This window comes from Caretta caretta, chromosome 21 (assembly GCF_965140235.1).
Source record: "Caretta caretta isolate rCarCar2 chromosome 21, rCarCar1.hap1, whole genome shotgun sequence".
Taxonomy (NCBI): domain Eukaryota; kingdom Metazoa; phylum Chordata; order Testudines; family Cheloniidae; genus Caretta; species Caretta caretta.
The window spans coordinates 8302577-8328348 of record NC_134226.1 but is presented as its reverse complement, the minus strand read 5'-3'; the positions used below and the strand labels follow the sequence as shown (position 1 = coordinate 8328348).

Below are 25772 nucleotides of genomic sequence, written 5' to 3'. Positions count from 1 at the left end.
CATGGAAGTGGGTGGAGCTTCATGTCATCCACAAGGGTGGCATAAAGTCTTTGAGAAAAGGCTAGATTGAGGCGGGGACCATCAGGGAGTGGGTTACGGCTCCTTGATTCTGGGGGTGGTCTGCACCAAGGGATCTCTACGCCAACAGAGACTCAACGGACCACAGCTGCACCCTAGCGCCGCCAGCATGGCCCCTGTGCCCACTGGTGTGGGAGCTGCTCCTGGTGGGCTTATGATAGACAGGAGCCAGTCCCTGCCCTTCTCCTCAGCTGGCCAGGTACAGCCAAATCCTGGCTCTTGATTGGTCCAAAAGAGCCAGCGGGAGGGAAGGTGGCCTAAGGGATGGGCCATGGCTTGGGAAGGCGTTCAAGGGTCTCTGGCCCCACAGGTGGGGCGGCCAAGTGCCTGTGCGTGGACTGATTTTGACTAATGCCAATGATGGACTAAAAGTCCTGGCACGAGACATGCACAGTACAGACGGGCTGTTCACGCTGCTCTCACCTCCGCCTCTGCTGTTCTAGTCAGGGACCCCTCCCCCAGTGCGGCTGAGGCCCCTCGGGGTCGATGCTAAGCCTTTCCTAAAGGTTAAAGGGGCTAAATGTCAACGAGGGACTGAGCTAAGACCCAGCCAGTCCCCTTAGGCCAGACTTCCCCAAAGCGCCCGTTAGCTTTGCGTGCCCCAGCTTCTGAGTGCCTGACAGGAGACACCCAGGGCCTGCTTTTCAGAAGTGCTGACTCCAGTGAAAGTTCAGGGGAGCTGCAAGTGCTCAGCACCCCTGAAAAATCAGGCTCTTAAAGACAGGAGATTTATTTTTCCAGAGGATCTGAGAACTCACAACCCCAGGATTTGTCCAGTTGGGCTCCTAAAAATGGAGGCTCTCAAGGATTTGAGCCTCAGTCTCTGTGGTGAGAATCCAGTGCAGCATCAAGTGCCCCTTATTCTTATGTGTAAAACCCCCTTGCAGGGGAGACTCTTACCACCTTGGTCACCGTTTTGTATCTTGTGTTTGGTCCTCACTTTCCCTGTCTTTTAACTGGCTCTTCCTTGCTGTGCTCCTAACAGGCTCACGACACTTCCCCGAGTCCAGGAACAACAACCACATAAAGCGGCCCATGAATGCTTTCATGGTGTGGGCCAAGGACGAGAGGCGAAAGATTTTGCAGGCCTTCCCGGACATGCACAACTCCAGTATCAGCAAGATCCTGGGTAAATGTCCTGCGGGCAAGCGAGGGTGGGGTGGGCTTTCCGTGCTGGGCTACTCCCAATGATGTGGAATCTGCCGAGCTGTTTTGCTGACCCATGCAACCATCAGCCACTGCCTACTGCTAATGCCATGCAGCCTACAGCTGGCCAAAGGGCTCTGAGCTAGGATGAAATGACAGAAGCAGCCCCCTCCTCTCTCCCAGGACAGCTTGTTGCAAGAGTCTGGATCCTCCAAACCGGTACATGGATGCACTGACCCAGCAAAGCAGCAGGGCCATAAAAACACACCATTCTGCACCAAGAGGAGGAAGGAAAGGCTGGTGCTGAATATCACTTCACTGGCCACAAGTGGCTAGGACCACTCTTTTGTGCGTCTCTCCCCAAAGTCAGCCTCTCCAGCAGCACGGTGCCCCTTGGCATCACATTGGGTCCTGGGGCTGTGCATTGTTTTTTGGGGGAAAGCATCAGATGTTGCCCCATTTTCTGCAGCACTTGGTGCTTTCCCTCGATGCCAACCATCAACCAGGCCTAAATGTGCTTAGCGTGTGAGCTCTGAGGATAAGAACCAGTGTGGTTCCTGGCTATGGAAAGAGGGGTTGGTAGTGAGGAGATAATCTTCAAAAGACAAGGCTATCTGTCCATCCTTATCTAATCTTTTCTGAGCTTGTCTAAGCATGTCTTAGCTGGGGTGAGAGGGAGATAAGACACCAGTGAGATGCACTGGTATCTGGTATGATTTGACTAGTGGAGACACATTAAAGCTGTGGGAATGAGCTAATCGTGCAGAGGGGAAAGCTTCCCTGGTGGAGAGGTCAGTGGTGGGACATGATGGAGAGCGGCAGGCTTTTGTTTCCCTGGTGTCCGAGCTGGAATCGGAATGGCAGGTGTTTGGGCAGCTAGGAGCTAGCTCACTTTGACAATGATCCCCAGTAAAGGAAAGACCAGGATATTTCTTATAGCAGCTGGGCTTTCCCCGAGCCCCGTTCATTGATGGATTGTAACTTCAGTTCCACAGCCCGAATGTTCCCTCCAGGATGGATTTGATTTAAGTCACTAGTCAGGAAGGCTCAATTTAATCATGGATTTCTACATAAAAGTGCATTCTTGTTGGTTGTTCTAACCTTAATACATATTCTTCACAACTCAGAGACAGATGTAGGTTTCATTTTTTGAAGGTACACACTGTACATTTTTAACGTGATTTATTTTGAAAACTTTTCAAATTAGTTTTACATCTATATCAGAAAATGAATGATTGTTTGTTTGTTTGTTTTTTCATTTACCAAAGGTAATTGAAGCAGATAGTTCACTTCCCAATGATTTCATAAATATCTCCAATTCACCAGGTTAACATTAATATTTGGAGGATTTTCTTGCCATGTGTATTAGGAGGAGAACATCATCAGACAGACATTTTAAATTGTTTTATTTAACTAAAACAACAACGTTATGTATTCTGGATTCTTTTCTTCAACAGCAAACATATAATACTTTAACAAAACAAGTATATGAATTTTTGAATTTAATTAAACATTCCAGTTTTTTAAAATCAGGTTTGTTTTTGTTAAAATTGTTTTTAACTAAAATAGTTACAAGAAATATTAAAAAAAAAAAAATTAAATTGACCATGTCAGCCAGGTCAACATGAGAATCTTAAAATATTGGCTTTTACAGCTAACTCAGTTGTCTTCACCTTCATTTTCCTGTTTGTTCATAATTTGGAAAAGAAAAACAAGCTTTCCTGCTTTTTCAGGTCCCAAACGATTTCTCAATTTGGAATGAATTAGTCCAAAGGAAGAAAATATTCTCTCTACACCAGCAAAAGAAGCTACTGCTGTTAAAAGTGAGATTATCACTTCAACAGTCTCTGAATCCAAGTGCTTAAGTGACTTCCACCAGTTCACTGGTGTGACTTTCTTTAAAACATCATCAGCAAACATATATTTCTTGAATGGGTCTTATTCCGAAACTGGGTCTCTCTTATGGCCTGCTGCCATTATAAGTTTTCCTTTCTAGTGAGAGAATGGTATGGTAGATCTCAAATCAATGAAGGCTACACTCAAAAAGACCTCAAGATTTCTGGAATATGCTGCTCAAACAGTTACACTTTTGTTTCTACTGCCTGTCCCTCTCTTCTCACATTTATCTCCAGACTCCTTCTCCTTGTCCAGATCTATTCCGCCCTCAAGAATCTTCTATTCATTGAACTTTTTGAAATTTTGCACTTGTAGAGAGAGGTAAGGGGTTGGCTCTGTGTACACAAATTTGCAGAGGGACAATAGGATTGAGGTCTGTTATTTCTCACCTCTGTATATTATTTATTTAATTAATTAATTTAAAACCGTTTTGCTGTTAACACGCATGTTATCTCTGGAGACAAATCCAGTTTGAGAAGTGCAAAACTAAGCATCTATGATGGTATCTTCTAGACTGAGCACTGAGTCCCATTGGGTAGATAGAAAGATTAACCTAAATACTCTGTACGGAAGCCCCTGGAACCCCGTAAGATTGGGTCCCTAATCCATGAACTACTGGAACTCATTTACAAAACTTTTCTTAAACATTACATGAATATACTGTCTCATACTATAGAATTAGAATTTATAATCCCTATTCCATAATGAGATATCTTTGAGCTATAATGTATCTTAATTAAAACTATCTTTAGATAGATTTTTTCCTCAAAAAGCATTTTATCAAAAAAATCCGATTTAAATTAAAAAAAAAAAGATTTTAAAAAAAAATCATTGATTTTTATCAACCCTGGTTCCCTCCTTCCCCCACTCTTCTTTCAGATGATCCTCAGTGTCGCAGGCTAGAAACCAGAACCCAGATCAAATCCTGGCTCAAGTCAGATGGGAGGCCAGGGGTCAGAGAACTGGCCGTGCAAATGCAGCTGTAAAAGGAAGCTTCTTCCCTGGTGGTCTATGGCATGGGGCTCATGAAAGTAATGGACTAATAGTGCAAGCAAACTTCCCCCACCCAGCTCTGCCCATGTATCTAATTCCCGATCTGCTCCAACCCCGTTAGTCCAGTCCTGAGTCCCCCGACCGCTCTGCCAGTGCATCTCCTTCCAGGCCAGCCAGACATCTGCTACCCTGCCAATGCACCTGAACCCTGGCCAGCCATTTCCCTGCTGTGAAGCTGCAGAATGTCCCCTGGACTGAGACAACAGGGACAATTTTTGTGACGTGCGTGTGGGAAATGTCCATGAGAGCGTAGTCTGATCCCACCAAATTCAGCGCACTTGTGGCATAAGCATGGTGTGACCCCCCCCTCCCCCGCCCCAAATAAATCCAGAGGTGAAGGGCAGGCGTGTTTACACCTGGCACTATGCGCTTCAGTTTTAATTCAAATAATATTCTGCAGTTACAGCACTTTTCATCGGAACATCTGAAAGCGCTTTTACATGCATTAAGCCTTACTCTGCCCTGTGAGACGTAAATTCTTCTAGCTCTGTTCCACAGAAGGGCAAAACTTCTCCAACCTGCAGAGGGGCTGGGTGCTGCTATCTGATCCCGCTGAAGACAATGGGATCTCACAGCATTTAGCCCCTAAGTGACCTCCCCAAGATCATAACACTGTCCGAGCTGGGAAATAGAACCCAGGAGTCCTGACGCACAGTGATCTGCTCTGAACCACACTCTCCTCCCAGAGCTGGGAACAGAACCCAGGAGTCCTGACTCCCAGAGCCCTGCACCAACCAAGAGGTGACAGTAATAAGATTTTACCTTTCTAGAATATTGTAATGACTCTCTCTACATGAGGGTTCAATCCTGAGCTTTTCCTGTCACTGTGTCTTGTTTTACAATTTTAAGTGTTGGGTGTAAATATTTCATATAGATTTTTATATCACAAGAGTGTCTGTCAGACCCTCACACCCTTTATTCTGCTCCGTGTATCAACGCCCCTGGACTATAGCATTCTGCAAAGGCCTCCAACACACCTCACCATGCACCCCGCACCGTGGTCTCATGTCAAATTGCTTTGTCTCAGCTTCGGTAGGCTTGCTATTTTAAAGCCTCTGGTGTGGTCTCTGAGGAGTCCATCCAGACTGCTAGTAACAAGTGCGCATTAGCACAATGCAGGGGTTTGTGGGTTACCCTCAGAGCATGCTTTTAATTTGGTCTCTTGCTCCTTTTAGCAGCTCTGCAATGAACAAAGCTTCTCCCTCTGAAGAATCACTATGTTAGGATCTGATCTGTTACTTATGGCAACCCACAGCGTTTGGAGGGTGTCAGGAACAGCCACGTTGTGGTGTGCTGGCTGCTAATGTAATTATGTAGCTTTAAATAACTGGTGAGGTTCTTGTTTTGGCAGTCTGTATTCATTTCTGCACATTTAGCAGAGGTGGAGAACACTAGTGGTGGGTGTCTTTTTGTATCCAGAGGCATGGAGCTGGTACTTGCCCAATCTGTGGTTGTCCGTGTGTATCTTCCGGAGGCATGGCTGGTCCTGGCGATCTGTGCATAAGATACTTCTATGGGAGTGTCGCCCTGTTGGCTAGAACAGAGGAGTGGGAGTCCCAACTCCTGGGTTCTATTCCTGCTCATGCTCTGAATTGCTGTATGACCTGGGGCAAGTCCATTAACACCCCTGTGCCTCAATTCCACATTGGTATAATATTTCCCTACTGCACAGGGGTGTTGTCAGGTTTAAGTGCTTTGAGATCTTTGAGTAAAACATGCCATGCAGTTGGTCGGTAATCTGAACAAACATGACATGCGTTTGCAGGCATTTTACCCTCATATACAGCGTGACAGACCGTCAGTGCTATGCTGTGTGTACAGCTAGGGGCTACTCCCAAAACACTTGTTCTCCTGCATATTTCATATCTGATCTATGCTGGATTCTCCCTTTCCCTATGCCATGTACAATATTTACATCGGTACAAAGGAATTGGATTGGAAAGCCCCCGGTTTGCACTTGTGTAAATAACTCTCCAGGCAACAGAGATCCGGACCCATCGTGTTTGAACCTTACTATTGCTTTTTGACGTGAAATGTAACAGCTGAGGCAGAGGTAGAGATGGTTTGAGTGTTTGCCAGCCGGCGGGTGCGTCGCTCCATCCACACATAACAAGTGGGACCGACTGGGATTGTGTGCCGTAGAACCTGGGTTCTGTCTCCTGTGAGTGGTTTAGCTCTCAGCTGGTTTTCGCTGCCTTGCAGCTGTGGATCGGTTAGACTGGACACACAATAGTCTTCCAGGGCAGTGTGAGGTTCATATGGCTGTACTAGAAGGGAGAGTTTCCGCTCCCCCAATCCCTGGCAGTTCTGGGAGTAGGGAGAGCTGGGTGTAGTGTAAAAGGCAGGAGAGAAAGGATGAGCCTGAGACTGTACTTTGCCAGGAGCGTGGGACCCCCTACGCTGACCGTATTCTTTAAACTTGGTCGCGGTGCAGCAGGTGAGATCTAAGCTCCTGTGCGGGCTAGCTGTGCATGTCTGTGTATTCACAGCATCCGTGGCACGATGGACATGAAAGCATCTGGGACAAAGGGGAGGGCGAGAGAAGGGCCATCAGATGTAAGGTTTGACTTTGTCTAGCTCTGAGCAGGGGTCTGTCTTGTATCTGAACTGACCCACTTTTACCCTGAGGCCTGATCCAAAGGCCCCCGTTATTTTCTGGGGAGCAGGCCCCGTTCCCGTGACAAAAGTAAGGTGTTTCTCTCCTGCCCCTTCCCCAGGCTTGCTGGTTGAGTGTGACCTTCCCTTTCTGTCCGGCCTGCATTCTGTGCACCGCTCCCCTGTTTTCCCCGCCTGCTCTGGACCTTGGCAGGGATGACAACAAAGGTCAGCGAGCCCGGGGAATTCGAGTCACATGGCAGGACTGTCTATTTTAGCTGCAGCACCTGCTTGCCATACCTTTTGTGAGGGAAAAAGAATGAAAAGTCCAGGACGGAGAGGTGACGCAGAAAGGTCAGCGGCAGGGAAGGGCGGGGGGAGGCATTCTCTTTCACGACAGGTGGACTGGCTGTTAACAATGGCCTGGATAATCACATTTAAATGGGAGCAGGCTCCGTGGAATAGCCCTACATTCCTCTGTGCCCTTGATATCCTGTGTCCCCTGTGACTGCATTGTCTTGCTGCGGCTTGGCATACCTCTCAGCACCTGCCAATCAAAGACAATGTCCTGCACAAGTCGCTTGAGTTGAGTGGCTCCTCTTTTTTTCAGATGTCGTTGTATGCAAATAACAGTTTCTTCCCCTGCCTCCATAACGTCTATTTGATTGTTAGCACAGTAGCTCCTAGACTGAGGCCTTGTCTACATGGGGAAATTGCATTGGCTTAATTTAAATTGGTTCAGTTACACCGGTGCAAAGTCCCGTGTGGACTCTCTTATTTTGGTTTAACTGAAGCTAGTTAGGAATGGGTTTAAGCTAAATGGAAAAACCCACTCTTAAGTGTCCACTTGGGAGTTAGACTGATATAACCACAGTATACTGGTATAACCAGCAAAACTTTCCCATGTAGACAAGACCTAAGTGATGTGCCCAAGGTCACAGGTGGAGGCTGTTGCAGAGCCAGGAATTGAACCCCCATCTCCTGAGTCTCCATCCAGTGCCTTAACCCTAATGGCAGCCTTCTCCAAAGAAGGATTTATTTATTTAATTTGGTTGGTTATCTAAACTCGGAACTTCCCAGGCAAACAGAGATGCTTTATTATAGACTGTTAATTTTACAGAGCTAGCAGTGTGCTAGGCACCTCACAGATGGGAAGTGCTGTGTGCATCCATTTTACAGATGCAGAAACTGAGGCAGTGGAAAATTATGACTTGCCTAAGGCTCTAGAAGGATTTGGGAATAGAACCCTGGGCTGTCTTGCTCCCAGACTACTGTTTGGACCACTAGCCATGGTGTTTTGAAGGAAAGGACTGATACTGTGGCAGGCTAAAGCATTGTGGCTCCTGGATTCTTTTCCAAGCTCTGACTCAGACTCACTGTGCAGCCTTGGGCAAATCGCTTTCCCGAAGCTCTGTGGCTCAGTTTCCCCATATGTAAAATTGGGAATATGGACCTACCTTTGAAGAGGATTGGGGGGCTTCATTAATGTTTGTGAAGCATTGGGAGCACTCCTGGAGAATCGCTTATCTGGTGAGGCACTTTGTTGTTGCTCAGGCCCAGAGGTGGAGAGAAGAAAATATCCCCGCTGCTTCTGTTGCCACTCTGGGAGTTTGGGGAAGATTGTGAGAGTCCTTATCTAATGCCTTCCTCCCTCCATCCAGCCTGTTCAGCTTCAGAAGAGAGGGCTTTAAAGGTGTAACAGAATGTGCTGCAAAATCTGTGCTGCATCAAGTGGCAGGTAACTTGAGTGGATAACAGCCTACTACTGCTACCAGCTAACATGGTTATTCTTCCAGCTCAAATGTTAGAGGCATTGGAGGAGGACCTGGGTTTTGTCCCCAGTGATGGCCACGGATGGTGAGGAGTTTCAAAAGGCAAACATAACAGCTCAGTGAATCTCTCTACCTTGCATTCTCTCTTCCTAGGATCCCGGTGGAAATCGATGACGAACCAAGAGAAGCAGCCCTATTATGAGGAGCAGGCGCGGCTGAGCCGGCAGCACCTGGAGAAGTATCCCGACTACAAATACAAGCCGCGGCCAAAGCGCACCTGCATTGTGGAGGGGAAGCGGCTGCGCGTGGGCGAGTACAAGGCGCTGATGAGGAACAGACGGCAAGACACCAGGCAGGGCTACTTGATAGCGTGAGGCTCCATCTCTTTTGGTCCCCGTATACCTGCATTTCCCCTTCCCCCCCACTGCCCTGAAAAAGTGCCTTTGTCTGTAGCTGCCAGCTGCTGAATTGCAAACAATGCTGGGGTGGAACACAGGGCATAACAGTGCTGCACAGAAGTTTAGACAGGAAGTGAAGAGCAATACTGCATCCTGTTGAAATCGCAGTGCAGGTTAGATCAGCAGGACATGATTAGCAGTGTCAGTATATGTCCAGGGCAATGGGGAACCCTAGGATCTCCCAGTAGTTGTTGTGTTACATACCTTGGCCACTAAGAACTTATTTTGGGTGTAGTGAGGATGAAACCCCACATCCTGATGCCCTAGAAGCACCACTTCTGGTTGGAAAGGAGACTCTCCATTAGCTGTTAGCAGTTGCGGGTTCTATGACACACAGCTGAGCCCATCCAGTAAGGTGTAGTGGTGCACAGACATGCTAGCCAGTTTATTGCGCTGTATCTATCCATGTATACGGTAGCTGAGAGAAAGGTGGTTAATTCAATACTGCAAAGGGGCTGTGGGCCAGAAAGACCAGAAGGAAGAGAGAATCCCCAGTAAGGCTTGTCAATAATTTCCCCTCAAAACTGTTTTTAATGGAAAATAAGAGTTTTCAATTGCATGACATTTTTTATGAAAAGTTTCTGCTTTCCGAGGAAAATTTTGGATTTTTCATCTTGAAAACTGACACATTTTGGTTCAAAAATGCCACCGGGGTGCCTCATGGGAGATGTAGTTCAGTTTCCCCCATGAGCTGGGCTCCTCAGCTGGAATACATCTCCCATGATTCAACTGCCTCCTTTCACCATGAGGAGAGACCAGGGTGCATCATGGCAGGTGTTGTCCAAACAGGGAGCCGAACCTATAGAAGAAAATGGGGTCATGAGACACCAGAACTACAACTCCCATGAGACACCACGGCAGCCTTTCCTAATTGAAATATTTGTGTTTGGCCAAAATATTTCTGGTTTGGGGTTTTCCACTGAAAACTCTAATTTTCTGGAGAAAATTTCAACAGGCTTTTTTTTTTTCCCCCTCATTTTCATTGGAATTTTCCAAGGGAGGGTGGGAGCCCCTTTCCCAACCAGCTCTTATGCCCAGGGACGGTGACTGTGATCTCCTGCTTTGCAGGCCCCAGGGTAGTCAGATGCAAGCCTCTTCATCAGATGTCCTGTACCAGAGGCCGGTGAGCATGCAGCTGGTGCCACCGCTGGTGGAGCACTGCCTGCCCCGCAGCATGGACCCCAACATGCCGGTCATTGTCAACACACGCAGCCTCAAGTCGCAAGAGGGTGACGGCGGGGAGGACGGGCACTCGGTGGCGGATGGCGAGATGTACCGGTACAGCGAGGACGAGGACTCCGAGGGCGAGGACAAGAGCGACGGGGAGCTGGTGGTGCTCACAGACTGAGCAGAGAGCCGGGGTGGGGTGCGCGTGTGTGAAGCGGGGAGCAGCAGCAGATTTTGCAGTGTTCCCCCGCCTGGGACTGGAACTGAAGACCTGACTGAGTGGGGAGGAGATGGGAATGGGGGCTTGGGGAGAACTGCCATCACAGCATGGCTCCCTGATCTAGGAAGTGACTAGATTCAGGGGGTCGCTTGCGAACCCCTCTGCGTGCAGAGCTCTTTGCAGCTGGGCCACCCTTGCCCCCCGAATGGCCTGGCATGCAGGGCTGTGCTGGATGTATATAGTGGTGTGCGGGGGACAACGGGAAGTGTGCATGCCAACGCGCACAGCATGGGGGGAGCCTTAGCTCATTCGCCCGCCCAGAAGGAAGAGGTTCCAGCTCTGCTGTATAATGCATTTACCCAAGCAGCAACGGGGATGGTGCTTGGCATGAGCTGACATCTGGATATTTCCTTGTGGCACAGAGGAGGGAGGTGCCTGGCCCCTCAGCATGGGGGCAGAGCAATCCCAAGGCTGTGTAAAAGCTAGCTAAAGTGGGAGGGGATGCAGCTCTAGGATGGTGGAGCTGTGAACGTGGGGAGCTACTGCACAGCGGATCCAGAAACTGCCCCTGTGGAATCCAGCTTTCTCCCTCCGGAGGTTGCAGGGGCATGGGTTAATGGCTCCCTGCCGGGCAGGCCTCTCGCCAGCATGAGCAGCAGGAAGTTTAAAGACGGGCTTCCGGGTGAGGTGCTGCAGGGTTAGTTGGATGTGGAGGAGCCCAGCTCCCCTTGACTGAGCCATGTTGTGCGCGGAGAGCCAGGCCTGTGGGGGAGAAATCCCCGCACAGAGGAGATGCAGGTAGGGGTGGGCTTCCCTCCACTCCCTCTTATCCTTAGGCACCAAGGTCCATCCGGAGTCCCCCACTGCATTGGGGACGGGTGCTACCTCCTCCTGGCTCCCTGCTGGCTAAGGAACAAACCCACTTCATGGGAGCCCTCTCTCTAGGGCTGCAGATCCAGGCCCGCTTGGAGCATGGGGCTCAGAGCAGTTGGTGGAGGGTCCCAAGTGAGCTACAAACAGCCCATATGGGAAACGCCTCCCGAGACTCTCCTGCCGTTAAGCTAACAGGACGCGTGGGGATGGGGGAAGAGGGCTGGAAAACTTAACCTGCCCCCAGCGTTACAGATGCATTTGCCTCTGGGCAGCCCTGGCTCTGCGAGGGTTAAATAAGGAAAGACCCCAGCGGCTGGGAAGACCTTTGTCCATTGTCTTCCCCCCGCCCCCCCATCCCGGCCCTGTTGTGCAGCCAGCTGAGGAGAATCCTCACCTGTTCGGGGCCCTGCCAGCTGCAACAGGAAAAACACAGTTGCCACCATTCAGCCAGGCTCTCTGGGGCCTTTTCATTTCTCCAAAGCAAATGTCTGGGTGGAACACTTGTTCCTCATTCAGTCTGTGTGCCAGCCCACCCCGCCCTCGCCCCCCGCTCCTTTGCTCAGGCCTTTCTTTCTCTCGTTCCCCCCCTTGCTCTCTGAACCCTGCCAGTAAATTCCCATGGAGCCATTTTTAGCTCTTGACTAGCATGAGTAAGAGCCAAGGTCTCAGAGGAGCCTTTTATCCTCCTGACAGCTCTGGCCCAGTTTGTAAATAAAGCTGCTGCCCGTTTCTTTGCAGTGGCATGGCAGGGCATTCTGCTGCAGAGGGCTCAGCTCCCGGCATGGGACGGGCACGGAGCCCCAGCCTGTCCCAGCGGCACGGCATTGGCTAACGGTGCCTGTAGCAGACTGGGACCCTCGGGTTGGGATTCCCCTGCGGCTCCCCCAGGTGAACCCCATTGGCTACCGGAGGGCCTGTGCTGCTCTTGCGGGTCTCCTACAGCTTTGCAAATCCGTCTGAGCCGACACACTTTGCCAGCCACTGTCGCAACGGAGCATGCCAGCTGTGTTCTCTTCACCTCCCCAAGCAAATCCTCCTGGCTGGAGGTATGATACAGGCTATGCCTCAGGGCTGGAAACCAGGTCCCAGCATGGGACCCTGGCTCTCCCTGGTGGCAGGAGCTGAAATGGCATCCAAAACAAGCCAGCAGCCCACAGGCAGGGAGTTAGTCCTGGCTGGCAGGAAGGCGAGGTCCATTCTGACAGCTGGGATCCTGTCACCTGCAGAGTCCCTTCCCTAGCATGGCCCAGGCTGCAGTGGGAGGGAAGAGCCCCAGCAGCTCAGGTGGCCGCTAACAGCGAGAGCTGCTGGACGTCCCCCTGGCCTGCGCTGTGGATGGAGGCGAGGGGAGGTGGTCCTCTGCAGGTGCTTCTCTTCTCCGCCCCCTCCCTGATTTGGCTTTAATGCTGCTTGGCAAAGATTCCCCCTCAGGATCATGTTATCGGAGGGGGGTTCTGCTTTACTTACACACCTCCGGACTCTGGCGCCCCAGCTGGTGGCTGCTAGAGGCGTACGGCCTGGGGCCTTGATAGGGAACACGCGGCCCCTGGAGAAGAGCTGCCCGAGATCACTTTGCTGTAACTGGTTGCCTTTATGGAGGGAGGCAGGCCCAGGCAGGCCTGGGTTAAATGGGGTGAATCCCTGAATCTCCAGGGTAGACATGGCAACAACTGGCTGACCTGACTTGGCCGCTCGATCTTGTATCCAGCTTAAGAACTGTGCATCAGAGCCCCAGCTGGTCTAAATCAGCATAGCTGTATTGAAGCTGATGGACCTCTGCTGATTTACACAAGCTGAGGATCTGGCCCTCTTTCTTCTTCTTCTTCTTCTCTCACCTGCTGCTGTCCTTATTTTTTGTGCTATACGCAGCACTCCCTTTCTGGCCTGGGGCGTGGGCCCCTTTCCTGGCTTGGGCTTGGTTCCTCGCAACCTCGAATTTCTTGTGGTTTGTTTTGCTTGTTCCTTTGTCAGTGCAGCAACTTCCAGACTGGGGGCATCCCCAGGCTGAGAAAAGTGTCTCCTTCCTAAACTGCTGCACAAGTCAGCCATGCTGGGAGAAGGAGAGCTTCTCTAGAGTTCTCTCGTAACCCCCTGTAGTGATTTGGGGTCCCGTCACCCTGGTGTCCAGCCGAAGGTAGGCACAGCACAGGTTGCTCTGTCAGAAAGCGGCGCGTTTGTATGCGAGACAGAGAGCGTCTGAGTGAACAGTGGTCCTCAGATTCAGGGCAAAACTGAACTGAGGGGACGGGTGCGTGCGGGTAGGCTGAACCTCAGGATCCCCTCAAAGGCCCGGTGGCATATCTGCCCCAGCTGGTGCTGGCTTTTCCATGGCAGGGCTCAGCCCCTGTAAGGGTCCCTTTCTCCGTTATTTATTACACCTGCCCCTCCTGTGGTGTCCTTGACAAGCCCCTGGGGTCCAGGTTAGGGGGGCTAAGGGGGAAGGGACGGGAGGAAGGGGACTGGACAGGCAGGAATGCATTGGAAATAGGAATCATCCCCCGTTCTGTAAATCGGCCCCAGATGTGCCCAAGGAACCAGCTGTTTTTTGGTTTTTTTTATGACTGTAAATATAGATAGAGCTTTATTTTGTTAATAAGACGACGAGTAACTTAACCTGTATATTTCACATACTTGTTTACAACGGTGGGGTTTTTGTTTTTGTTTTTCCCCTCTTGGCTCAATAAAGAGGATGTTTTGGAGCAGAGATCTGGGCTGTTCTGCTTTGGGAAACAGATCACAGGGAGGGAGAGGGGTGCGGTTTCTCTTCCTCCCTCCCCGCCCCTCCTCATTCTCCTTCGCTTTCGTCCTTCCTGATGCTTTTTCTTTCCTGGTGTGGCCTCTCTTGTCTTACTATCAGCACTCTCTTCATTGTGCCCCTCCACCCCTTGTCTAGATTGATCGTCAGCACCAGGATCAACCCCATCACCTTTGGCTGTCAAAGCACCTGTCTCGACTCCCTGAGCTCCACGGCTGACGTTGGCTGGCAAACATCCATGTGGTCCGGGACAGAGATCCCCATTGGGTTGGCATGGGTGACAGCATTGCGAAGTACTGTCTGTAGTCTGTCTCCGCCTAACGATTCCTACCTCTTGCCTGCCTACCTCATTTTCCTTTTCTCCCACCCGTCACTCTTGTATCAAGCCTCTGGCTGCAGGCTCAGCCGGCTGAGAAATGGGTGTCCTGCGGCCCCCTTGGTGCATGGCGGTGGGTTTCCGAGGGTGCCCTTGTGCTGATGAATCTGAGAGGAGTCTGCTCCAAATGTCGCCTGGGGTTAGATACTTTCCACTGCCCAGCATCCGGATGCGATGGCCCTATCGGGGGGCGGAGGGGGCTTCCATCCCCTGCACCCGATGCCTCACGCAGAGTAGCTGAGGAACCCACACGTTTTGTGCTGTGGCCCCCTTTGGACATTGATGTTGCTGTTCACCCAGAGGTTGTTAACAAACGGAAGTGATCCTCGCGCTTTGCCCCCCGCCCGCACCGGGCGTGCCCCCCAGTTTGAAACCCAGGGCTGGGCATGCAAGCCAAACGCTATGGCCCCCTGCCCTCTAGTGGCAAGGGGGGGAACTGCTGCTGTTTACGAAGTTTCACTTGTTTCTGCTTGTGAGTGGATGACTGTAGAACACAATCTGGGTCTGAAAAATGAAAGCGAATGATAAGGAGGGGTGTCTGTGGGGGAAAGGCGTTACCTAGCGTTTAATTCCCTTGGGTGCTGGGGGTTATGTTCCTCTTGGTTTTCATATCACACCGTGGGGAATTAATCCAGCTGCTTCTCAGCCTGGTTGCTTTAAAAGTCTTTCTTTGGGGGTGAGAGACGGGGGGAAAGGTCTCCTTTCGGACTCACGAGCCACATGGCCGAGAAGAAGCAGCAGCTGAAGAGAAGTCGGTGTGAAATAACAGTGAGGAAAGGGGGGAGGGCACAGAGTCCCTGGGAAGGAGGGAGAGAATGCAGGACCTTGGTATAGAGAGAAGGGAGAATGGGGTCCCACATAATCCCAGGCAAGGGGGGGAACCCTGGTATGGGGGGAAAGGGGTGTAGGGGCACACACAGCCCCTGGCTTGTGGGGAAGGTTAATGGGGAAGCCCACAGAGCCCCTGGTATGAGAGGGAGAATGGGGGGAGAGGGCAGTGGAGGGAGGTTGGGGAGATGTAGGGGGGTGGGAGGGATGCAGGGAACTTGCAAGGGAGAATAGCAGCCCTAGTTCACGCAAAGCACTACCCCCAGCCTGTGTGAGCTCCAGAGGAGGTGTCGCTGTGAAACAATCTTCATATTAAAGGTTTTTACATGCAGATAGAGGTCTGTGGAAATTCTGGTCCCCTCGCAGAGTGGAGCGGAGTCACTGAGGGGTCTTTGCCCTCACTGCTGACCTGTGAACCGGGTGTAGCAGGTCTTTATTTGGAAAGGAAGTAATTTGCAGAAAGGTGGTCCCTGCTCCTCACCCATCTCCGAAAGCCAGGGTGGCATAGCCACCTCTTCCTAAATAATATCTGCTGTTCTCAGTGGGGCCACCAGCTACACAAATTCAGCGGTGACCACTCTCCCAATTGTGGCTTGAGTCTCTGTTAGGGGAGACAGTGCATCCTGGTAGATAGTGCAGCGCACTGGGAGCCAGGAGAGCTGGGTCCTGTTCTTCTTTCTGCCGTTGGCCTGCTGGGTAACCTTGTGCAAGATTCACAAAGGTGACTTGTGAATTCACAGCCCTGAGCTGGCTCCCCAGGCCTTGAAGAGAGAGAGTGAGGCTCCTCACAAAGGTATTCACAGAAAGCAGCAAGCTGCGCAGGGAGCCCCTGAGCTAAGCCAGCAAGAAAAAGGGAGGAGGGGCCTCAAAGGTGGTCAGGTGCCTAACGCTGGCCTAAGGAGAGCCACCGCCAGCCGCTTGAACGGGCTCTTGGAGTTCTGTGACTGACCCACCTGTGCCCTAGAAGCAGAGAGAGCCCCCGCCCTTGCTATTGCTACGTGCCCAGGGTTTAGGCCGCTTGCGTGAGAGGTGAGAGACATGTTTTCCGATGCCTGCTCTGGCTGATTTGCAGCAGGGATTTTGAACCTAGGTTTCCCACTTCTTGGGAGAATGCTCTAGCTCCCCGAGGACAGGGTATCGGGGTAGGCCTCTCCTGGGGAAACTTCCACTTTTTATAAATAATAAAAGATATTTTGGACCAGCGCGCAAGAGAGGGAGGCTCTAACCCAGTGGTTCGGGAGCTCTCTGGGGCTATGAACTAGTCAGCTTTCATTCCTTGCCCCAATTCCCAGCATACAAAACGCCAGCTCCAAACCAGGGATTCAGAGGGTGTTCTACACTGGAGGAAAGGGGCCTGGCTGCTGGGACGAGGGGTAGAGCTGCCTGCCACAAGAATTCAAACATCCCGCTATACGCTGGGCATGGTAGATGTGCTCTGAATACCTAGCGTGAGAGCCACGACACCAAGAAGCTCAGTGGCACCAGGAAGGCAGCTTGACACACCCTTAGCAATAGGACTTGGGAGGCAGTTAATCTCTCTGGCCCAACACATGTTTACTTGTTAAAGCTGTCCCACTGTGTACTAAACAGGAGAGATCAAGGGACGGGGAGTATCCTGAAGGTTGGTGGCTAGTACATGGCCCTAGTATGTAGGAGGCCTTGATTTGAGCTCTGCTCCAAATCAGGAATTCAGAGGTGGGGTTTCCCCTTTCAGGTGCATGTCCTGAAGTGTGGGGTGGAGAGATGTGTGTGCATTAAAAACTCCTACGGTCAGCTCCAAGCACTTACCTGTGTGATGGGCTCCACCGGCAAAAAATGAACTCAAGAATTGGCAGCATCAAGACTTAGGTGGCTTCACACGTCTCTAGGCAGGGACTTGATCCTGACTCGGATACCTCACAGCTGAGAGGCCCCAGCTACTGGGCTGCAGAGTCAAACTGTTTCTCATGTTCTCTCTGGCCCAATGTATATGTATGTTTGTTTAATACCAAGTGGAACACCTTCAACAGGAGAGATTGAGGGTGCCTTGCTCTGGGTTACCCTGGAGCCTTGTACTTAGAGCTCGGTGTGGAAAGGTAGAAGACCTGGTCCAAAGCAGGAATAAAAGCTTCCTACAGCTCAGGTGAGGGGACCTGGCTGCAAAAAGTCTTAATGTCTCGCTCCCTTTTGAACAGGGCAGAAAAGCTCTGTGCACACACGTACACACCTAGCTTGAGAGTCCTGCCGGAGCTGAGCCGTAGGCTACAGGCAGCGTTGCACACTCCTACTTGTGGAAATTTAAGTAGGGACGTGACCATGAGTGGAGGAGGGGCTGAGCTGTGGGTCCCCCAAAATAGCTAATCTGCAGCTATCTTTTGTGCGGGGTGGACGCACTCGGAACACGCACCCTGACTGTGAGAGCCCCACTAGGTCTTCAGCCCAGAGCAACTGGGCACAATCAGGACACACAACGAAACAGGGAGGGAACTGAAGTGGCCCGATCAATCTCATAGGCAAGGCAAGCACCTAAGCCATTCTCTCTGGCCCAATGCATAGCCAATTACTTACTGCACAGCGGAGCAGGAGCAGTTGCTGCCCCCTGGCGGACGCCCTAACCCACCCTGGGGGTAGAGTGTAGGAAGAGCACAGCTGCTTTCTTTCTGTCGCCCCCTGCATATTTCATTATTTACATACAACGTGGCACTGCTTTGCAAGGAAGATGGGTTCCCCGATAGGCTCGTGGTTAGGCTTTGCCGTGGGGGTGTGGGGACCCGGGGTGAAGCCCTGCTCCAAATTAGGGGCGTGCAGGTGGGCGTTCCCCAGCCAAGGCATGTGTCCCATCCCTGGAGCTGTTTGGTGGAGGAGCAAAAAGCTGTACTGGGGGCTCTATTTTGTGCCGGGCAGAAAAAGCTCTACAACTCCTACTAAGCTTGACAGTCCTGCCAGGGCTCAGGAACCAAGGTCTAATGGGGAAGCCTCACACGCGTGCAGAGAAATGAACACCAGGACTGGAACCTGAGCCTCAGCCAGCCCCGTTGAATGTGCAGACCACTGGCCTAGACCAGGAACGGCTGGAGTAGTCTCTCTGGCCCAACACATAGTTGACTATGGCTACTAAGTGCAACAGCTTCAACAGGAAAGATTGAGCCCCTTCAGCTAAGGACAAGCTCTGGCATGTGGGTTAAGGCACGGTGCTGGACTGTGAGAGCATCCCTGGTTCAAATCCCTGCTGCTGGAGTGGAGGGGTGCTTTCCTCCCAGGCCATAAGAGTGGCAGATGTGCCAGCTGCCAAAGTATTTTTACCAGACAACTGTATTTTGGGCACAGCAGACCCACTCTGAATCCACCTGCTCATCTGAGAGCCTCACTAGGTCCTGGCACTGAGCAAAGCAGCACCAATAGGAGACACACACAGAGCCATACTGGTTTGGGCAAGTCCCATAACCCTCTCCTTGCTTCACCTTGCCCCTGTGTAAGCTGGAAATAATACTGTTCACAAAGGGGTTGTAAGGCTTCATTATCAAATGTACTTGGCTTAAAGAGGCTGTGGCAGAGTGAAGCAGTGGTTCTGGGAAAGATCCGTGGCAGGCTGCTCCGGGGTAGGGGCGCTAACCTAGCTGGTGGGTAGTTCTACCCTGCGTCCCTAAGTCCCCGAGCCAGAGTCTCCGCTGGCATCAGTCAGCAGGATCCCAGTGCCATCAACAGAGCTACGCGGCTTGACACCAGCTGAGGAGTTGACCTGGTCTCTGCACATTCCCTTGCACGTGGCATTCGCCTTCAATTCACTCCCTGCCCCGTGCTTCATTGCTGGATGCTGTGTGTCAGACGACCAGGGCATGCTGCTCTCTCACGGGGGGTGGCTGCATTTCAGCAGCGGTGCGGTTGTTCCAGTGTACAGGGGCTGACCCTGCTCTTGCTGGAGTCCTCTGCAAAACTCCCATTGGCATCACTGGGGGGCAAAATAAGGGCTGAGGCTAAACTGAGGACGTGTGCTCCAGGGCCCTGCAGCATGGACGTTACATCACCTTGGACTCAGCAAAGAGGCGCCGCGAGATGGTGTTAGCCTCCCTTACTCACACCCACTTGCCCAGGTGTATCTTGCCTTCACCCCTTGCCCAACACCATTGAACTTGGATCACAGCCTTTCATGCACTTTGGCAGCCATGGAGCGGAAAGGCACCATAAGACTGCGAGACATGCCTGGTATTGAGGCTGCATGGAGCACTCCATGTCTAGGAACCCTCTAGTACTTAGTGCAGCAGGCAGGGTGGCGGGAGGGGGGGTGTATCTTCAGCAGAGCCTAAGGGACGCAGGTGCATGTTAATGGGATTGGGTGCAGGGCCGTCCTTAGGATTTATGGGGCCCTATGCAGTGTTATTAAACTGGTGCCCCTATGCCCGACGGCAGCCCGGGCTCACAGGTGTATTTTCGATAAGGGTGGGCTTTTGAAGGATTTATTTAAAAAAATGACATGGCTGAAGAGCCAAGCATTTAAGGTTAAAGATGCGTACTCAGCTCATACATCTAAAAAAACCAAAATCTATGGAAGGCTTTTTTTAAAGAGACGTGTTTTTTTATAATCGTCAGCAACACACAACTGAAATATTTTTAAAGCCATTTTTAAACTGTCGTCTTGTAGACTAACATGTTCTGAGTAAATATGACAGTAACACCCAACTGTTCGTGTCAGTAAATTCAGAAAGTGACAGTATATACTTGGGAGTTGGCAAATGCCTGTTAGATGGCTTCTTTACCACTTGAATGGCTCTTTAACAGTTTCAATGTTGACCTAATAGGACTGGCAGGCTGGAAGGCCTTTTCACTTGTAAGTACTAGATTCCCCTCTGAAGGAAGACTCACCAGGCTGCAGCAACCAGCTGTGGTGGGAGCCTGCAGGAAGGGTCAGAACAGGGATAGGAAGAGGCGGTGGGAGACACTAAGACCCACTGCTGTAGCTCGCTGACCTGCCTTGTGCCTTCCTGCTGAGTGGCATGTAAGGGCATCACCGTGGGGACGAGACAAGCCGGGACATGGCTGCATCTCGCACACGTTGCCCCACCCATCACACCCAAGAAAGCCTGGCGCAGAATCAGGGAGCCGAATGCAGACTGTTCCCAGGAGGGGGAATGGGAGCCCTTAACACTGCACTGCACCAATGCTGCTGTTTATTGAAGTCCCGGTACAGCAAGTCCTGGTCGGCTCTAGGAACAGGAGGGGCTCTCCAGAACTCTCTGGTTGTAACATCAGAATGTCGCAGGGCTCATAGATGTTGGAGATGGAAAAGCCCGGTTAGAGAGAGTGTAGGACTGTGCAATGAGTGCCAAGCCAGGTGCCCCCATTTACAGCACCTAATGCCGTTCCACGCTAGTTTGAACTCAAAATTTGGGGGTGGCAGTTTTGTATCACATGGTTAAAAACCCAGAGAAAACAGTCATCTCTTCATGCCCTGTGAAGCAAACTGGCTGGGTTTTGCCCAGCTCTGGAGAGCTCCTAACAGGTCCCTCTAGAGGCAGGACAGTGGTTTTGCACAATCCTCCCCCCTTGGCTGGCTGGAATAGGAGCCCTGTAGCTTTAAAATCTTTTCTCTCCTGCAGGAAGGAATTGCACCTGGTGCTAGTCAATGGAATGGACCCTGCCAAGATGGAGCCTTAAGATTGCAGGACTAGCTAGAAAACAGTGAGCTGGGGCTTGCAGAGACTCTCAGCACAGTAGGTGCATGTTTGAGGGGGCTGGGCACTGTTAAAATGAGACCTGCTGGGTGCTGTACATATTTGAAAACCTTGCTCTGATTTAGGCCCTTAAATGGATGCTGCGCTCCTCTGAAAACCTGTCCCTGAGAGGGGATGCTGAGGTCTTGAAAATCTGGCCGTGGGAGGAATAATCTGGGAGGAATAATAATAACAAAGACATAAATGAATTTCACATTTCTGTTGGAGCTGCATCCAGCCACCGTAGTCAGGATATTGGCCTGTTGTGTTAGGTGCTAGATTGAGTTTAGCTGGCATAGATTGGCATTGGCTCATTGAGTTCAATGGAGCTATGTTCATTTACACTAGGTGAGGACCTGGTTCATTCTAGTTCTGTTTGCTGGAGTGCTGGCTTTTTTTCCTACAGCTCTGGCCAGGCCTAGCCCCTAATTATTGCTCAGCACCGTTGTGAGCGATGGCAAGGGTTTGTGAAGGCAGAATCTCTATCCTCCCCTCCATCAGAGAAGCTGAAGCGAATAGACCTGACTAGCAACTTCATCTCCTGGGTGGGTGAGGACTCCTTCCGGCTGCTGAGCACCCTGCAAGAGCTCATCCTAGCTGAGAACAGGCTGACTACGCTGCCCACATTGCCCAGCAGCATCGTGCGGCTTGATGCCCGGTTCAATAGGATCCAGAGCTCCGGTGTCAGACCTGAAGCCTTCAGGGTGAGTCTGTGCCCAGTGCCTGGTGGCCGCCCCAAGATTCCAAAAGGGGTTCCTAAATTTCACAGCTTCTTTTCCACCCTCCAAGAGGGCTGGGGGGTCTCTTGGGGTATGTCAAGTGAGCGTAGATGCTCAACCCCTAAGTTAACAAACTCAGGGTCTGCTAACTTGGGTTCTATAACCCTGAGCTTACTCTGCAGCAAAGACAGAAACTTTCAACTTTAGCTGTATTTCCTCCAGCTTTCACTTTCACCCCACTACAGGGTGCAACAGAACATGTGTCAAAACCCACCCATCCCTGTGTCTTTCTCACCTAATCTCTGCTCTTTATTTCCCTTCTGCTTTGTCTCATCATTTAAACCCATTGTCTCCATAAATGAGATTGATTCAATTTCTCCTTCCTAACAAAGAGAGTGGACTTGAGCAGGGAACTCAGCCTAGGAGTCCTGTTAAAGTTCCTCTTTAATTAATCACTAATTGGACCAAAAGAAAAGTAGCCCCCAAAAGTTAGTGCTCAGTAGAAATCCTGATGAGCTTGGTTCAGTTCCTCTGTCTACCCCCTGAAAAGAGGGATTTCCATAAGGTGCTCATGGAAACTTTTCCTCTTGAAGCAGTGCCACTTTAACTCAATAGTAATTGGGCCAAACGAAAAGACTAGAGCAAGAAGCCCTCTATAGCCTAGTGGTGAGGGCTCTCTGCTGGGATACTGGAGTCCTTGGTTCAATTCACTCCTCTGGCTGGTGAGAGGGGTGCTGGTCAGTTGGGAGGGTGCTCACTTTTCCTCTTGAAGCTGGTCCACTTTAACTCAATAGTAATTGGGCCAAACCAAGACACAAAAGCAAGAAGCCCTCTATAGCCTAGTGGCGAGGGCTCTCTGCTGGGATGCTGGAGTCCTTGGTTCAATTCACTCCTCTGGCTGGTGAGAGGGGTGCTGGTCAGTTGGGAGGGTGCTTACTTTTCCTCTTGAAGCTAGTCCACTTTAACTCAATAGTAATTGGAACAAACGAAGACATTAAAGCAAGAAGCCCTCTATAGCCTAGTGGTGAGGGCTCTCTGCTGGGATGCTGGAGTCCTTGGTTCAAGTCCCCAGGGCCTGAGATGGAAGAAATCTTTGAAGAGGGCCTTGCTGTCTGAGCAGCAGCTTTTACTTTAATATTTAGTGGCCACCAGCCCCGGCCCCAGCAAAAGCTGAATCACTCTTTCGCCCCCGCTGGTCGGACTCCCGCCTAGGCTGTAGGAGATCCCAGTTCCAATCCCTTCTCCGCGAAGGGACTGGAACGAGGAGCTCCTACATCCCAGGGACCACCCCTCCTCCCTCCACCCCCCACCCTACCCTACCCCCCAGCCCAACCACCCCACCTCCCCCCTAAGAGGTGAGAGACCCCTGTTCAAGCCCCCTCCTTTTGCCTGGAAGACAAGGGCCTCCTGCAAAGGAGAGGGGACTTAAACAGGAATTTCCCATCTCACTGGTCACCTGGGAGATAGGATGTCCTCATTCCAACCCCTTAGGGGGCAGAGGCAGGATTTGAACCAGAAATTTCAGGGATCTCCCACTTCCTAAGCAAGCACCCAACCACTGGGCTACAGAGTGATCCTAGCTCTCAGAGCTCCCCAATTAATAGTTAAGTAAAGCGGACCAGTTCCAAGAGGAAAGCTTAAAGGTGCTCTCTCTTCAAAGGGCACCACATTTCCTGGCCTTCTGAGGGACTTGAACCCAGGTCTCTCACATTCCTGGTAGGTAGCCTAACCACTTGGCTAGAGACACCTTCTGATTTTCTCTTTGGCCTTGCTAATAGTTAAGTAAAGTGGAACAGTTTCAACACGCAAACTAAAGGGAAGCTCTCTTCAGAGAGCAACCACAGTGCTAGGAACACAAGGTGGGATTTGAACCTGCCTTGCAAAGGCCCCAAGCAAACACCCAAGCCACCAGGCTAGGAAGGGATACAAGCACTAGCCCTGTTTTCTATCTCTAGTCCCAGACAGAGTCAATTAGCAATGACTATAGAGTGGAACAGCGTCAACAGGAGAGCTTGAGAGGTTCTAACTAGTGGCTTCTCTATAGCCTTGTGTTAGGGCCTGTGCCTAGGGTGTAGGCGATGCTGGTTTGAGACTGTGCTCTGACTCGGAGGTGGCAGCCTTCCCTGGTGAGTGTGCTGGCAGGCTGGTGCTGCTTGCTGTGGCCAGTCTAAGGCATAATCCCTTTTGTGTCAGGAACAAAAGCTCTACACGCACTGCCAAGAGGGGAGAGCGCTGCCCAGCCTCCAGGAAGCCTCAACAACCTCACACACACGCCGCCAATTACCAAGGCAAGTTTTAAACCTGACACCGAACCAGCCCAACAGCATGCTCACACCACAGGACTCAAGAGTCAACTGCTTGAGCAGCCTCGCTGGCCCAGGACAGCGGTAAGGATGGCTTCACCGTGGCACAGCTTCCAGAGCGGTAACTGAGGGATGTTGGTTAGGAATGACTCTCTAGCATGGGGCTAAGGCCTCTTTGTGGGAGTGCTGAGTTCAAATACCACCATCAGGGACAGGAAGGTGGGGCTCCTGTCCTGTTGGCTGACGAGCAGAGCATACTGCTGGGAGAGCTGCTGCCCACAAAATTTCAACTACACAACTATGTTTGGGGCCCAGAAGACAGTCTCTGAAGATCCCTTGTTTGAGGCACTCTCTACTTCTGCCACATTCAGCACCCAAACCACTGCACTAGCAAGGGACTCAAATACAGCTCCCCCCTTGCTCTCTCTGTTGCCCAATACAGATTGAATTTGTTATAAATATAAAGTGGATCAGCTGCAACAGGGGAGATTAAGAAACTCCAGCTGTGGGTTCCCCTGTAGCCTTGTGGTTAGGCTATGCATGAGGGGTGGGAGAGATGCTGGTTTGAGAGTGTGAGCCAGCTCTAGGATTTCATGGTGACCCTCCTAGGTGAGTGTCCCAGTCTCTGGGATGGGTAGAGCTGGGAGTAGTTTAAGGCCTGATCTATTTTGTGCTGGGCAGAAAAGGCTCTGGGCACACCTACTGAGAGCACTACAATGGTCCAACCTCAAGACCTGCTCACGAGGCAGCCAGCTTTGTACTCACATGCCTGTAGGTGCTGCAGCAAGGACCTGAACCCAACGCTGCCTTAGTCTAGCTGAGTGCCCAAGTGGCTGGGCTAGAGACAACTGCTTGGTTTTGCTCTCTGGCCCAACACACAGTTAACTATGGCTACTAAGTGCAACAGCTTCAGCAGACACGACTGGGAGGTTCTGCTTAGAAAAGAATCTCTAGCCTGTTGGTTAAGACCCAGTGGTGGGACAAGGGTAGAGCCCTGTTCCCTTCTCAAGGAGTTCAAAGGGGGGGGTCTATCCCTGTTGTCTGACCGGTGGAGTGTGCTGCTCTCTACAAAGTTTCTAATATGTGACCATAGCTTGTGCACATCAAATATTCTCGAAGGACACCTGACCAGTTTGAAAGGCTCACTAGCTCTTCAGACCGACACACGCACCCTCCGTAATGGAAACCTATGAAAGGAACCGGACTCGCCCTCCCATGACACCCCCACACCCGGGCTGCCGAGGCACTGAAACACACCTCCCTTTTTTCGCTCTCTGGCCCAATACCTATTTAATTATTTCAATACAACGTGCAACAACTTCACAAGGAACAGTTGAGAAAGTCCCGCCATGGTTGGCTGGGCACCTGGGTTGTGGGAAGCCCAGGTTTGAGGTGCTGCTCACAAGCCAGCATTTGTTGGTGGCCTTCCTCAAAGTGTGGCTAGTTACTGGAGGTCTGGCAGCACTTGCTGTGTAAAGTCAAATGCACGCTCTATTTTGTACTGGAACAAAAACGCTTTGCAGAGACATTCCTAGCTTGAGAATCCTGCCAGCTGTGGAACTACGGCTTTCAGCTGAAACGAAGACAGGGACTTGAACCTGACATGCATACAGCTCAGCCGAATGCTTAGACCACAGCATTCAACTACTTAGGCTGGCCCCACACACAGTTAACTAGGGCTACACAGTGGAGTAGCTTCAACAGAAGAGATTGGGAGACCTTAGCCAGGAAAGACTCTCTAGCATGTTGGTTAAGGCCTATGCATAGGGTGTGGGAAAGCCTAGTTCAAGTCTATGCTCAGAAGGATGCAGTGGGGGGCTTGGCCCTAACCAGGCAGGCTGGAGTG

The 25772-nt window shown here is 51.2% G+C and overlaps 1 protein-coding gene across 17 annotated transcripts in view; it reads left to right on the top strand.

Moving 5' to 3' along the window:
* SOX13 (SRY-box transcription factor 13) overlaps positions 1-13962 on the top strand; it is a 93547-nt gene extending 79585 nt beyond the window's left edge. For 16 of the 17 annotated variants that reach the window (XM_075121876.1, XM_048826323.2, XM_048826322.2 and 13 more), the window contains 3 exons: positions 1064-1207; positions 8694-8910; positions 10067-13962. In XM_075121876.1, the coding sequence (XP_074977977.1) occupies positions 1064-1207; positions 8694-8910; positions 10067-10346 (641 nt within the window). In that variant the 3' untranslated portion in view covers positions 10347-13962. The remainder of the gene's footprint in view (positions 1-1063; positions 1208-8693; positions 8911-10066) is intronic. The other variant, XM_075121868.1, reaches the window with a different exon arrangement.
* The last annotated feature ends 11810 nt before the right edge of the window (positions 13963-25772 follow it).